The sequence below is a fragment of the Triturus cristatus genome, chromosome 2_1 (assembly GCF_964204655.1).
Source record: "Triturus cristatus chromosome 2_1, aTriCri1.1, whole genome shotgun sequence".
NCBI classification, from domain to species: domain Eukaryota; kingdom Metazoa; phylum Chordata; class Amphibia; order Caudata; family Salamandridae; genus Triturus; species Triturus cristatus.
In genome coordinates this window covers 601,223,928-601,239,596 of record NC_140581.1, presented here as the reverse complement: position 1 = coordinate 601,239,596, position 15,669 = coordinate 601,223,928, and the positions used below count along the sequence as shown (strand labels likewise).

The following is a 15,669-nucleotide window of genomic DNA, read 5'->3' as shown; positions in this document are numbered from 1 at the left end:
GCCCTGCAAGCTGGGCGCGCACCACCATTAACAGCAATTACATGTATTGCGCAGTTCACGCGCAGGCATCTTCAGGTCGATAGCAGCAGGAGCATACATCACTACAGCAGTCACTCGTTTTGCTGGGCTGCAGACACGCTATTAAACCTTTGCACCTTATCACCACTCCGCCCTTACCTCTTTCGACCCCTTGGCAGCCCCCGATGAACGTCTTCTCCCTTTATTTGGCTTAGACATGCTGTTTGCTGAACTGTTGTACCGTCTCCTTTTTTGGGGAATTCGCTGGGAGCAGCAAAGTGGGAGAGTCAAGTTACAATGCAACTTCCTACGGCGTGAAGCGACTTTTCCGACTCAGAGAGTGGCCAGTTCTGCACAAGTTCCTCCTTCGCCTTCTGTGCCAGGAGCCCTCCGAGCTTCGACGCTGCAGCAGGCTGAGTCTTCTGCGGCTTTCTTTACATGCTCAGTCGGCAGCATTGGACTTGGGTATTACTGTAAACCTGCCCAGGCGTATTTTCTAGCTTGCCGAAGGGGCTAGGCGTTGCCCGCTTTCTGAAGTCGTGTGTGTTTTTCCTTTGCTGCAGAAGGGTTAAGACGTACAGGGCAGTCTAACACAACAGACTGCATTCTTGTTCATTACTGTACTCGGGACACTCCCTCCTCGCCGTACACACCCTCGCTCTGACTGTTGTGTGTTGGTGATGGGGTGTTTGCTGTTGCTGAGGTTGCTGGCAGCTGGGATCATGGGCACACAGGAATTGAGTGCTTTGTTAATACGAACAATTAATTGTATTTTATATACAGCTCATCGAGCCAGATTTTTGCTGTTGTGCTGCAAAGTTAAGATTGTGTCAACATCTTAGTACACAAATACCATTTTCCAACTCAATGGAACTTAATTTATCAAACTCTGAAAAATAAAAGGCTGCGACTGGCCACGCTAGGATTCCAATCTATGCCCTGTAAGTTGACACAGACGTATATGCAGCGAGCGCAGACGTCACTTAGCTATCTTACCATCAGGCATAGGTAATGCTTCTATTACTTACCGGTGATTGCATTTCTCTGTGTTCTACTCTCGCTTAGCTCCATTATGCAATGAGGCACCTGTGCCTCGTAGACACACCTCATACCAATATAAACTGTTACCACCCCAGCACACCGCCTGCACGTAGCACACCTCAGTAGACCCAGACAACCGGGAGGGAGGGTCATAATGGAGATTAGCAAGAGTAGGACATGGAGTAATGCAATTACCGGTAAGTAATAGAAGCATTACCTCCTCGTCCCTCTTGCTTATCTCCTATCTCCATTATGCAATGAGACATACCAAGCCAAAAAAAGACCAGGACAACTGTACAATTTCATGCCGAGATATACCCAAAAAATGCACAGAAATACTCAAGCAAAAAAGTAAAGACAGCCCAGTTCCAGCACAGTTGACAGAACCACGGAGCCAAACACCAGATCCCAAACACACAAAAGAATGGAGAAAGACAAGACAACAAGTTGAGCTCCACCAGTCGGCGAGCAGGCGTTACCGCCATGAGAAAAAAACCACCAGCAAAACAGAAGGAGCAACCCCACTGACGACAGAGACCCCCCCGGGGACAATGGAGAGCCCTGAAAACCAGTAGTATATTCCACGAGGGTCCCACCACCTGAGGGAAAGGATGTAGAGTGAACTACCCCATAGAGATCCAGGAGACCAGACCCAGACCGACCAACTGATCACCACAATGGGACCAGAAAGCCTTAAAAGCCCACCCTGCAGGGATTCCAGCACCTGGGGCTGAGAAACCGAAAGCAGAACCACATGCGGCCAATCACACCAAGCCTGAAACGACTCCCAATGCTGAGCATAAGAAGACCTGGCAGAAACCTTCCAGACGTCAGCAAAGAAAAGAAGACAGAGGCCGAGAGACCCTGCATATGAAGCTACCCGGCACAACATCCTAGACATCAATTAGGGACTCGCCAGAGAGGGCATCATGAGGCCCAGAAACCTCAGGAGAGATGGAACCAAGTGAAGCTGCAATTCCAGACCTGTCATTGTTACCAGCAACAGCAAAAACCAGACAGAGTGGGACCATGCAGGAGCACCCACCGGACCAGACCACCTGATGAAAAGAAATGGAGGGCAGCAAACAACTGACCAACAGTCGAGGACATGGCAGGGCATCCAGCCCCAAAACCAACAAACCGTGGCAAACACCTGGGGAACAAAGCAGCCACATCCAAACGGAGACTGCCTGAACAGAAGCCCAACCAAGCTCCAGCAGATGTGAATGAACCTACAGCATCCAGGAGGCCTGACAATGTTACACAATGCCCAGAACCATCCGGAACAGGGCCCACAACAAAAAAGTGACCTGGAAGGGAACCCACAGCGACTACAGTGAAGTCACACAGAAATCATGAGAAGGCTGAAGAACCAGACCCGTCAGCACTTGTGAATAGAAACAAGAGAAGAGAAGCTCCAAGCACACACAGTAGTCCAGACACAGGAAGAAGTGAATCCCCTGCAGACGAAGAACTGCTAACAGGGGAGCTAACGTGAAGGCATGCACCATACCCAACAAGTGCAGTCAGGAAGACCTCAGGGAAAAGTAAAGTTGAATGGACAGCCACTAGAACGGAATGGACACCACCCAGTCATAGAGGAGTGACAGAACCAACACATGCCGAAACCCCAACATATACTGCGGCAGGAACCGGCAACCACTTAACCACTCGTGGTCACAGGACATCCATAGGCAGGAGCACTGACCCAAGGGCCCCAGCCATGTGAAAACATCCAGTAGCCAACCTGTCCTGGGCCAAAAACTGAACCACACAGAAAGAACAAGAACGGAAGCCTCCAAAAGGAAAACCTGTTCCTCCCTAGCATTTAAGCGATAATAAGGCATAGAAGATGTGCCGGAAGAGGTCTCGTAGGACCATGAGATCATCCCCTCCTGGAAGAACATCCTCCAGGTCCGCAACCATAGGACTCACCTGGACAGGAAGAACAGACGCTGGCAAAGGATAACCACTGACATATCAGCCAAGAAATTAGCCAATAACCCCTCCTGGACCAGTGCATCCAACACCCTCGACCCCCCTGGCAAGACTTCTGCCTGAGCACAGAGGCCTTGAAAGATGTCCACAGGCCCCCAACCACCTCACGATCCAAGAACAACAGACACCCGGTGTAGGAAAGTACCCCTTTTTCAATGGTTTATCCCTAACTTTTTGCCAGATACCTGATGCCAACTTGGCTAAGTGTCTGCTGGGATCCTGCTGACCAGGCCCCAGCTCCTGTGTTCCTTCCCAAAATTGTACCTTTGTACCCACAACTGCCACATCCCTGGCCACAGGTAAGCTCCTTGTAAAAGGTATCCTCGGTACCAAGGGCCCTGTGACCAGGTAAGGCTTCTAAGGACTGCAACACCTATTGTGCCACCCTTATTAACCCTGCACCTTAACACCCCCACACTGTCATTGCAGACTGCGTGTTTTGGTGCAGAGAAAAGTGAAGAGTCGACATGGCACACATCCCTGTGTGCGATGCCTCCAACCCACTGCCTGTGGTCTAGGTAAGTCACCCCTCTAGCAGGGTGCACTAGACCACAGGTGAGGGTACAGTTGCATGAGCAATGTACCCCTATAGTGACTAAGTCCATTCTTAGACATTGCGGGTGCAGTAGAGCCATAAAGAGTATATAGTCTGGGAGTTTGTCAGCACAAACTCCACAGCTCCATAATGGCTTTACTGAAATCTGGAAAGTTTGGTAGCAAACGTCTCAGCACATTAAGCCCACACTGATGCCAGTGTGGGTTTTAATGTAAAATGTACTCAGAGGGCATCTTAGGGATGCCCCCTGAAAAACGACCAGCCCTGATGTAGTTCCTGAATGTCTACCTGCCATTTACCACCACCAGACAGGTTTCTGGACCCTGGGTTAGAGGGCCTCCACTCTCTGGGTCCAGAAACAAAGCACATCCTGGGCAGAGTTGTCATGCTTCCTCCCCCAGGATAGGCTGGGTCCATGAAGGGGAAGCTTTAAAGGCCTGTGTTGGAAGGCGGACCCCGGGGGAGTCGGAGTGACCACCCAGGGGAGCCCCCACACTGTACGAAGTAGCCGAGCGCTGCTGAGAAGCCTGCTAGGAGAGGTCCTTCTCCTATACTGTACCAGCACAGTAACACCACCACACAGGACTCGAGGCTGTTTATCACGATGAGCAATTCTTTATCAGCATTTAGGAGGTTACGGTTATCGATATATACAAGGGGGGATCGAGGGATCCGCAAGAGTCTCAAAGTCTTTGGTAGGGACGGGGTAGCGGGACAGTCTTTGGTAGGGGCGGGGTACGAGGGTACCTTAGGCCCAGTTCTTGTTCCTCAAGCTGGAGGGACTCCGTGTCCCGGAGTGGTCGAGCCGCGACGGCGTCAGCAGGGCTCTGGTGATCAGTTCGTGGAGCTTGAGCCGCGACTAGGTCAGCAGGGCTCTTCAGGTGGTTCCGTTCAGCTCGAGCCGCGATGACGTCAGCAGGGCTCTGGGGATCAGTTCGTGGAGCTTGAGCCGCGACTAGGTCAGCAGGGCTCTTCAGGTGGTTCCGTTCAGCTCGAGCCGCGACGATGTCAGCAGGGCTCTGGGGGGAGGCTTCAGCGAGGTTGGGCCGCGACGGCGTCAGCAGGGCCCCGATGTTCCGTGAGGTTCCTTGTCTCAATAAAGTGGAGCCGCGACGCAGTCAGCTGGGCTCGGGTTATAGGGTCAAGCAAGAGCTCTTCTCCGTAGGGTCAGCCGCGATTCCATCAGCAGGGCTCTTGAGTCCGGGATACAACTGCCGTTCCCTTGCGGGGTTGCCCCAGATATAGGTCTGGAGCTCTTTGATGTCCGGACCCTCGCGCCTGGGGGGGGCGGAGAGGCCGGGCTGGGAGAGGCCAGACGCCCAGCGGGAGAGGCGCCAGGCCCGGGGAGGCCGGAGGACGATCGCACCTGGGTGTGGGGGGATGGTGGGGGTCCCATCGAAACTCTCCTCCTCCCGGAGAGGTGAAGTGGCCACGTGGTGCCCCCTGGCCCGATCTTGGTGCCTCGATGTCGGGGCTTCGCTGGGGCTGAGGCCGGGGGGAGCCGGGTTGCGTGGGCTGGTGCGTGGAGCAAGTATGGAGGGAACCCCGAAGAGGTGAGGGGTTCCTGTGCGGCCTGGAAAAGCGGGCCGCTGAGGCGGGTGTAGGCAAATGGATACAATCCAAGGGGGACCTCGAAGGAAGGAGAGGTCCCTGGTGGCCTGAAAGGGCGGCCCGTGTAGGCCGGGGCGGGGGGACGAGCACAAACCAAGAGGGTTAAGACCACGCCACGAGGCCGGGTCCAACAGGCGTCCCCCCAGCCAAAGGCAGGGAGAGTCACCCATTTCCTTGGGGGTTCTCCTCGTCGAGGCGGAAGAAGCGGGACAGGCCGTCGGCGTTGGCGTGGTCACTGCCGGGCCGGTGTTCAACAGAAAAGTCCATCCCTTGCAGCGAGATAGACCATCGCAGCAGCTTGGGGTTCTCGCCCCTCATTTGCATTAACCACCGCAAGGGCCGGTGGTCGGTCTGGACCCGGAAGTGGGTGCCGAAGAGATAGGGCCGAAGCTTTTTGAGGGCCCACACTACAGCGAAGGCCTCCCGCTCGATGGTGCTCCACCGCTGCTCCCGGGGCAGCAGCCGTCGGCTGATGAAGGCCACGGGTCTGTCGAGTCCCTCCGAATCTACCTGGGACAGGACGGCCCCAATTCCATATTCGGAGGCGTCCGTCTGCACCACGAACGCCTTGCTGTAGTCCGGGGCCTGTAGCACGGGGGCCGTGCACATTGCCGTTTTGAGGGCCTCGAAGGCCGCCTGGCAGCGGGGGGTCCAGTGTACCTTCTTGGGCTGCTTTTTTGACGTGAGCTCTGTGAGGGGGCCGACAATGCTCCCATAGTCTCTGATGAATCGCCGGTAGTACCCGGTGAGGCCCAGGAAGGCCCGGACAGCTGTCTGGGTGGTGGGGGGTTCCCACACCTGGATGGCATCAACTTTCGGTTGGAGGGGAGCCACCTGGCCGCTCCCTACTTGATGGCCCAGATAGGTCACCGATCCTTGGCCTATCTGGCATTTGCTGGCCTTGATCGTGAGCCCGGCCCTTTGGAGGGCGGTCAGGACTGCTTTGAGGTGTCCCAGGTGCTCAGCCCAGTGGCTGCTGTATACGGCAATGTCATCCAAATAAGCCGCGCTGAAGGCCTCTAGCCTGGCCAGGACCTTGTTCACTAGTCTCTGGAAGGTGGCCGGGGTGTTCTTCATGCCGAAGGGCATCACCCGAAAGTGGTAGTGCCCGTCAGGGGTGGAGAAAGCGGATCTTTCTTGGGCACCGGGGGTGAGCCGGATCTGCCAGTACCCGGCGGTGAGGTCAAAAGTGCTCAGGTAGCGGGCTGCCCCTAAGCGGTCGATGAGCTCGTCGGCCCGGGGAAGAGGATGGGCATCGGTCTTGGTAACGGTGTTCAGGGCCCGGTAGTCCACACAAAATCGTAGCTCCGGGGGGGTGCCTGGTGCGGCGGCTTTGGGCACCAGGACGACGGGACTGGCCCACGGGCTGTCGGAGGGCTCGATGACCCCGAGGGCCAGCATCTTCGCCACCTCAGCCTGGATGCAGGCCCGCACTCGGTCGGGTACTCTGTAGGCTCTGTGTCGCACGGGGGGACTGTCCCCAGTGTCGACGTCGTGGACACACCATGGAGTCACCCCCGGAGTGAGGGAGAAGAGGGTCGCAAAGGGCTGCAACAGTTGCTGACAGTCGTGGTGCTGTTCCGGGGTCAGGGAGGGGGCGAGTTGGATGCCTTCGATGGTCCCGTCGTGGTCGCTGGTCCGCAGGAGGTCGGGTAGGGGCTCGGAGTCGCCATCGCCCCCATCGTCTGTCGCTAGCAGTAGGCTTAGTTCAGTCCCGGCAAAGTGGGGCTTGAGCCGGTTAGCGTGCAGAACCCGGAGGGGGTTCCGGGGAGACTCCATGTCGATCAGGTAGGTGACAGGGCTCTTCTTTTCCACCACCTTGAAGGGCCCGGTCCATTTGTCCTGGAGGGCGCAGGGGTCAACCGGTGACATGACCCAGACCTGCTGGCCCGGCTCGAACTCGATGGTAGAGGCGTTTTGATCGTACCATCTTTTCATGTCCTCTTGGCTGGCCTCGAGGTTGGCTTCGGCCAGGGCTCGGAACCTTCGGGTCTGGTTGCGGTGGGTCAGGAGGTATCTGTAGACGTCGGGAGGGGCATCTCGGGGCTTCGTCTCCCAGCCTTCCTTGACCAGGCTGAGGGGTCCTCGGACGGGATGTCCGTACAACAATTCGAAAGGGCTGAACCCCAGGGACTTCTGCGGGACCTCCCGATAGGCAAACAGGAGGCACGGCAGCAGGACATTCCAATCTCCGCCGTAGGGGCTCTTCCAGGCCCTTGATCATGCCTTTTAAGGTTCTGTTGAACCGCTCGACCAGTCCGTTCCCCTGAGGGTGGTATGGGGTGGTGAACTTGTACGTGACCCCGCACTGCTGCCACAGGGACCGCATGTATTTAGAGATGAAGTTCGTACCTCGGTCGCTCACCACTTCTCGGGGGAACCCCACTCTCGAGAAGATCCCCATTAAGGCCCGGCCCACTACGGGGGCGGTCACAGTTCGAAGCGGGATGGCCTCAGGGTACCTGGTTGCGTGGTCTACGAGGACCAGGATGAAGCGGTGACCCAGGGCGGTCTGGGGGTCCAGGGGCCCTACGATGTCTATTCCGACCCGTTCGAAGGGGGTGTTGACTGCTGGGAAGGGCTGGAGAGGGGCTTTGACCCTTCCCCCCGTCTTGCCGCTGGCTTGGCAGGTCTGGCAGGACCGGCAGTGGTTGTCCACGTCCCTCCGCATCCGGGGCCAGTAGAAGTGGGTCACCAGGCGGCTGTAGGTTTTGTCCTGCCCCAGGTGCCCAGCGAGGGGCACATCATGTGCCAGGTTAAGGAGGAACTCCCGAAACCGGAGAGGGACCACCAGCACTCGACTGGCCCCTAGTTCGGCAATCTTCTGCTCGCTGTACAGTAGTCCTTCAGCCCAATAGACCCAGTGGGTTCCGGTCTGGTCACCGTTGGCCTGCGAGGCCGCTTGTTGCCGGACTCCTTCAAGGGAGGGGCAGGTCTTGTGTTCCTACAAGAACTGTTCTCTGGTGGGGCCCCTGTCGTGGCGCCATTGGGCAAGTTCCGGGAGTGTGCCGAGAGAGGCGATCTCGTCCGGGGGGGGCACCGTGGATCTGGCATCGGTTCCCGCTTCTTCCTCGCTGGAGGCAGGCGGTGGCACAGGCCCCTCGGGCTCGACGGTGTCGGCGGCCATGGACGAACGGGGAGCCTGGGCGGCCATAGACCGGGTGGTGGCGCAGGCCCATTCGGGTAGTCCTAGCATTCGGAGATGCTCTCGCCGCTCCACTTGAGCCCAGGGGGAACTCTCGAGGTCGTTCCCCAGGAGGCAGTCCACCGGAGCGTCGTCGCAGACAGTCACCTTCCGTATGCCCATCACCCCTCCCCATTCGAAGGGAATCTGTGCCATCTGGCACATGCTCTCGCTGTTGTCGGCCGTCCGGACGGGGCATAGCACATTTGGCAGGATCTGTTCGGGGGCCACCAGGTGGCAGCGGACAGCGGTGACACTGGCTCCGGTGTCACGGAGGGCTTCGGCCCGTCATCCATTGATAGTGACCCACTGTTGGTACTTCTGGGTGTTGCTCGGGATGGGGGTTCGGGGCACCATTTCTCGGCTGCCCAGGCAGACCAGGGACATAGCCGCCGGCTCCCACTCAGTGGACCCCCCGCTGTGGCGTTCTTCCTCTTCCTCCCCTTCTCCCAGGGCGGCAGCCACTAGTTGTCGGGGCGGGGGCCCGCTGGTCCCACTTCGTCGGTTCATGGGGCAGGCAGGGTCGCTGGCATAGTGTCCTGTTTGTTGGCAGCAGTAGCAGGTTATCGTGGGCCGGGGTCCGGTTTTGGCTGGCGTCGTCCCCCTTCGGGCTAGGCTCGGGGAGGTGTGTTGCTGAGGCGGCCCTCGCGGCGGACTCCGGGGCGGCACGGCTGGGATGTCCCGACTCCTGTTCGACCCTCCTCCCCCGCCGCGCTGGCGGGGGGGTCCGGTGGGGTTTCGCTGGTACTCCCCCATCGAGCTCCGGGGGACTCGGGTGTTGACCCATCGATCGGCCTCGGCGGCCAGCTTCCGCGGCTCGGTCAGCTTGCTGTCGAGGAGGTGTTGTCTTAGCTCCACGAAGCAGTTGTTGGAGAGGTGTTCCCAAATAATGAGGTCGACCAGCTGCCCGTAGGTGGCGACCTTGCTCCCCTTGATCCAACCTTCTAGGGCCCTGCTGAAAAAGTCAACATACTCTACCCACGTGGTACCGGGGATTTTCTTGCAGTCTCTGAACCGCTGGCAGTACATTTACGCGTTTAGTCCATAGCGGGTGAGCAGGGCCTCCTTCATATGGTCGTACGAGGTCATCACTTCTTCCGGGAGCTGGAGTAGGGTGTCTCGGCCCTTGCTAAGGAACCGACCCCATAGGCCGGCACCCCAATCCTTCCGGGGTACCCGATGGGAGGTCATGGCCACCTCGTACGCCTTAAACCACTGCTGGATGTCGTCGTTTTTATAGTATTCCTTGACGACATCTTTGGGAATATGGACCTTGGCCTCGGTGGGCGGCAGAGCGTCTCTATTGCTGGGGGTGCCGGTCTCCCCCTTCTGGGCCTTGAGCTCGAGTTCTTTGAGGCCCCGCTTGTGTTCGAGGGTCAGCCTTTTCTCCTCCAGCTCTCGATGCCGCTTCTTCTCCTCTATCTCCTCTTGTAGCCGTAGCCGTTCTATGGGCAATTTCTTTTCGGCCAGCAAGAGTTCGCCGTCCAGCCGAAGTCGTGCGAGCTCTAGCTCATGGGTCCGGACCTTCTCCCGCTCTCGTATTTCTTCCGCGCAGAGGCCGGTTTCCAGGCTGTTTCTCCCCCTGTTCGCGGGGGTCGGAGCTGGTGGCGTGGCTGCATTCAGGGGCAGGGGACCTTCGCTCTGGGAGGGACCCGCCTCGGACTCTATCCAGGTTCTCAGGGCTTCCTGCATCTCTTCCTTGGTACCTAGGCCGGTGGTCGCAATGCCCTTGTCCTTGCAGAACTGTTTTAACTCTTTGTGTGTGTACTCTTCCAATCGTTCTGGTTGGAACTCCATGGTCTCTGTTCGTCTGGATGGATAGCGAGTGGGTTACTTGCTTGTACGCTCTGCGTTCGGCTCGGATCCCATCGCTGGCCACCAAATGTTGGAAGGCGGACCCCGGGGGAGTCGAAGTGACCACCCAGGGGGGCCCCCACACTGTACGAAGTAGCCGAGCGCTGCTGAGAAGCCTCCTAGGAGAGGTCCTTCTCCTATACTGTACCAGCACAGTAACACCACCACACAGGACTCGAGGCTGTTTATCACGATGAGCAATTCTTTATCAGCATTTAGGAGGTTACGGTTATCGATATATACAAGGGGGGATCGAGGGCTCCGCAAGAGTCTCAAAGTCTTTGGTAGGGACGGGGTAGCGGGACAGTCTTTGGTAGGGGCGGGGTACGAGGGTACCTTAGGCCCAGTTCTTGTTCCTCAAGCTGGAGGGACTCCGTGTCCCGGAGTGGTCGAGCCGCGACGGCATCAGCAGGGCTCTGGTGATCAGTTCGTGGAGCTTGAGCCGCGACTAGGTCAGCAGGGCTCTTCAGGTGGTTCCGTTCAGCTCGAGCCGCGACGACGTCAGCAGGGCTCTGGGGATCAGTTCGTGGAGCTTGAGCCGCGACTAGGTCAGCAGGGCTCTTCAGGTGGTTCCGTTCAGCTCGAGCCGCGACGACGTCAGCAGGGCTCTAGGGGGAGGCTTCAGCGAGGTTGGGCCGCGACGGCGTCAGCAGGGCCCCGATGTTCCGTGAGGTTCCTTGTCTCAATAAGGTGGAGCCGCGACGCAGTCAGCTGGGCTCGGGTTATAGGGTCAAGCAAGAGTTCTTCTCCGTAGGGTCAGCCGCGATTCCATCAGCAGGGCTCTTGACTCCGGGATACAACTGCCATTCCCTTGCGGGGTTGCCCCAGATATAGGTCTTGAGCTCTTTGATGTCCGGACCCTCGCGCCTGGGGGGGGCGGAGAGGCCGGGCTGGGAGAGGCCAGACGCCCAGCGGGAGAGGCGCCAGGCCTGGGGAGGCCGGAGGACGATCGCACCTGGGTGTGGGGGGACGGTGGGGGTCCCATCGAAACTCTCCTCCTCCGGGAGAGGTGAAGTGGCCACGTGGTGCCCCCTGGCCCGATCTTGGTGCCTCGATGTCGGGCCTTCGCTGGGGCCGAGGCCGGGGGGAGCCGGGTCGCGTGGGCTGGTGCGTGGAGCAAGCATGGAGGGAACCCCGAAGAGATGAGGGGTTCCTGTGCGGCCTGGAAAAGGGGGCCGCTGAGGCGGGTGTAGGCAAATGGATACAATCCAAGGGGGACCTCGAAGGAAGGAGAGGTCCCTGGTGGCCAGAAAGGGTGGCCCGTGTAGGCCGGGGCGGGGGGACGAGCACAAACCAAGAGGGTTAAGACCACGCCACGAGGCCGGGTCCAACAGCCTGCCTCCTTTGTTATCTGACCCTGCCTTTTGCTGCACCCAGCAAGTGGCTCCTACCAGTTTGACACCCACTTTAGGCAGGAGAATCAGCAGGAAAACCAAGACAGCAAGAGAGGTGTGCCCACTTTTGCCAAACCCACCTCTTAGGTGGAGAAGGCGAGGCGAAGCACCCATCTCAGTCCCCTCCATCTTGAAGATGAGGGGACACACCCAATCAGAGAGAGGCTCATGCCACCCTCCCACTGGAGGGTGGCATAATAAGGGGTGTACTCACCCCAAGGAAGGGACCCATTGTTTCCAACCTACACACCCCTGTAATGCCCCTACATTTAGTATATAGGGGTGGCCCTGAACCTTGCCTCCTTAGACTGAAGACGAATAAAGAACGAAGAGCTGTGCTAAAAGAAGAAGAAGAGAACAACAAATACTTTGGCCCCAGCCCTTCAAATGTTCCGACTTCGACATGCTCCCAGCGAAACTCCTGCGTGTCCAGCAACCATCCAGAACCTGGAGGACCTGCCCTGCCTTCACCAAACAGACTCTGTCTCCAGTGAGCAGGAGATTTGCTCCAACCAAAGACTCCAAAACAGACCCGGATCCAGCTGAATCCACGGTTCTGCACCACTCTGCACCCAAGGCCCGAGTTTGAGTGGCCCAACACCATGAGGAGGTCTCCCCAGCGATATTGACCTGGGATCCGGTCACCCCCAACCTGCCTCGACCTTCTACCCGACGCCTGCAGCCTCAATCTAAGTGGTCCCCCCAACTGTGACCAGAGCTGGTGAGGAAATCCGACACCCAAAGACACCCCTGCACCTGATGCCCCAGGGCCTTGGTTGGCCCATCCGACGGTGCCCAGGCATCCCCCAACAATCCAACTTACCTCACTTGCCAGTAGTCACCCTCAGGAAACGTCCTTGACTGAGCCTGCAGCATTTCTTCAGAACCTGAGATCTCCATTGGAAACAATAGGACTCCCACCGTCTTCTTGGTACTCTGCATCTGGCCGCCTCCGTACTGCTGGTGGTGCAGCTCCTCTGCTGATGATTAGCCCCTGCAGTGCTAATCTTAACCCCAGGAACTTTGCTCTCATAACCGAGTGGCCTGCTCGTAAGCAACCCCTAACTGACGGCTCTTTGCCCATTGGCTAACATTGGGCCCATGCACTCTGCACCCGGCCACCCTAGTGTCGCTGGTGGTGCAACCTGAGAGCCTTCTTGAACCTTGGGGAACCTTGATTCTAACCCCAGACACCCAGCCTTCTAAGTCATTTACTTAACTGCAAATCAATAGCATTATTTTTCTCCATAGGAACGCTTGTTGTGGTGTTTCCTCTGAAAAATTCTGTCAACCTGTTTTTCTTGTATGAAACAAAAGTAACTGCACTTTGTTTAGTGAATTGTCTTACTTACTTTTGTGTTGTAGGACCATAGTGTGATATCTAGGCATATCACCCCAAGTAGTCGATGTAATTAAACAGCAACGCAAAAGTAATCCAAAGTATTTTCAAAGTATCCTGAACTGTTTTTAAAGCAAATACAAACCTGTAACAATTCCAAATCCATCCACAATTGCGTTTCTGTGTACAGCCTTGCATTTGAAAGTATATTTTACCTACCTGTGCTAAGTTCTGCTTGATTCTAGAAATAAAATATAAGTATACCTTTTTTATACTTACCGAATTGGTCTGGATTCAGTCTCTGAGTGTGTCCCATCAGTTCTTGCCTGAGTGAATACAATAAATGCTTAACACACCCTCTGATAAGCCTAACTTCTCAACCACACTACCACAAAGAGAGATGTTAGTGATTATCTAATTTAGCCTCTGCTATGCCTCTTGGGATCCACGGAACTCTGTGCACACTATACCTTACTTTGGTATAGTATATACAGAGCCAGCTTCCTACCTCCGGTTAAAGAGGGCCTGCCAAAAATAGGGGCCACGACGGAAACAATAGCAACAGAACAGGGCAACAACATTGTAGTAAGTATCCACGCAGGTAAGTTGAATGATTTACTTCTTTATTGGTTAAAACCATAGACGCATCTTCAGCTTGTCAGTTACAGCATCACACTGACCAGAAGTCCCTTGTCAACATTCTAAGGTAGACTTCACTCCAACATTCCACGACTGTACCATAGTGGGGAAAAGGGGAGGGGTGGGTGGAACATACCAAGGGAGGAAGTTACAACACATCTTCCTTCCCTAACAGACCATCAAGGGGAAAAAACATGGGAGAGTAAATACCTACAGGAATAGGCAAACAAAGCTAATCCCCTCCCTGGGTACTCTAAGTGTGGTGTGAACCTAAGTATAAGAACATCCTGCTTGACTTTGGTCTCCCATACTAAAATCCTTGTGCCAGCATGGAGTGTACCTTTGGCGATACCCTCTCCTGATTTGAGTCTTCACCACCCCAGCACCTTGTCCTTGACCCCTGTCATCCTCTTTGTGGATACCCCCGCTGTCATCCAATGCCACCCTGTCCATGCTCCATTTCTTTCCATCCTCCATGATAACCACGTTCCTTTTGACCTCCTTTATTCTACCCGGAGGGTAGTATTTGCCTCCACTTCCACCCTGTATCTCGGGTTTCCTGATGTACACACTTTGCCCTGGACTGAGGGATTTCTCCTGTGCCCCCCACCTCCTATCATACCATTCCTGGTACTTCCTCTGCCGAGTATCAGTCTTAGCTTTGAATTCACTCAAGTTGACCAATACCCTCTCCTTCGGACCCAACCAGTTTGGGGACAACTTTGTGCCTGCCTTCCTTCCTCTCAATAGTTCAAAGGGTGACTGTCCCGTTGACAGACTTGGTGTTGTGTGGTATGCCCATAGCATATCCCTAATAGCCGGCTCAACAGCTAACCCTGACTTATTAGCCAGTTGTATGCACTCCTTCATCATCCTATTTGCCCTCTCCACCTTCCCATTGGCTCTTGGACAATATAGGGGTGTGCGTACATGTGATATTGACATGTCTTTAAGGAACTCCCTCATTTCCTCCGACACAAACTGCACCCCGTTGTCGGTAACCAAGGTGGAGGGAATTCCTTCTCTCGAGAATATTTCGCTCATGAACTCTATAAGTGTCTTAGTATTTATTGAGTTCACAAATTTGCACGATATCCAATTTGAGTAATAGTCAATTAAAAAGAGAGATGTTAGTGATTATCTAATTTAGCCTCTGCTATGCCTCTTGGGATCCACGGAACTCTGTGCACACTATACCTTACTTTGGTATAGTATATACAGAGCCAGCTTCCTACCTCCGGTTAAAGAGGGCCTGCCAAAAATAGGGGCCACGACGGAAACAATAGCAACAGAACAGGGCAACAACATATTCCCACTGATCCAGGTAAAGGACTGATGAAGCAAACGGGTAAGCAGGCAATGCCCAGGCTCCACCCAGGACTCAACGATCACCACCCCAAACATAGGGTGCAATGGCAATGCCAGCCCCCCAGGCCCAGCCAAAATGTGGAAAAATAACAGCAGCAGCCCCCTCCACTGGAGGCGGCACCAAGTCCAGAATGGCGCCAAAAAGAGGAACATGGCCCCCCAGACCATTACCAGAAAGGACTACCTACCAGGCACCACATGCCTCCCAGGGACGGATGAAGACGCAGATTTCGGAGCAACCACTAACAGGAACAAAGCCTGCAAAGCATAGGCATGGAGGCACCAGCGACCACAGCACCAAACACTCACAATGACCGCAGAGGATATGATATACCCACAAAATGCAGAGAAACTTTCCCTCCTGCAGCTTGAGACTTACCAGTGAGGCGGCCAGAAAAGGCACCAAGAGGCACAGCAGGACACCATATAATCATGTGTGAAGGCGCTCAGCTTATCAGTCACCATGCCTGGACTATAAAACCAAAACATCGTACGATGCCCTGTGGAAAGCATCACACACAGGGCTGCAGAGACAGCAAGGCCTCACCACCTTGAGAGCCCAAGACAGTAACCACTATACCACAAAAGAAGGAGCTGATATAAACATAACCTCTGTTGAATAGAACACCTGGTGTTCTTTTGGACCCACAGGAAGTTTTTCCAATCA

General features: G+C 55.7%; 1 protein-coding gene across 10 annotated transcripts in view; it reads right to left on the bottom strand.

The window, feature by feature from the left end:
- Nucleotides 1–622, bottom strand: part of CAST (calpastatin) — a 564,844-nt gene extending 564,222 nt beyond the window's left edge. For all 10 annotated transcript variants that reach the window (XM_085632507.1, XM_085632509.1, XM_085632510.1 and 7 more), the window contains exon 1: nt 178–622. In XM_085632507.1, the coding sequence (XP_085488633.1) occupies nt 178–237 (60 nt within the window). In that variant the 5' untranslated portion in view covers nt 238–622. The remainder of the gene's footprint in view (nt 1–177) is intronic.
- Between the last annotated feature and the right edge of the window lie 15,047 nt (nt 623–15,669).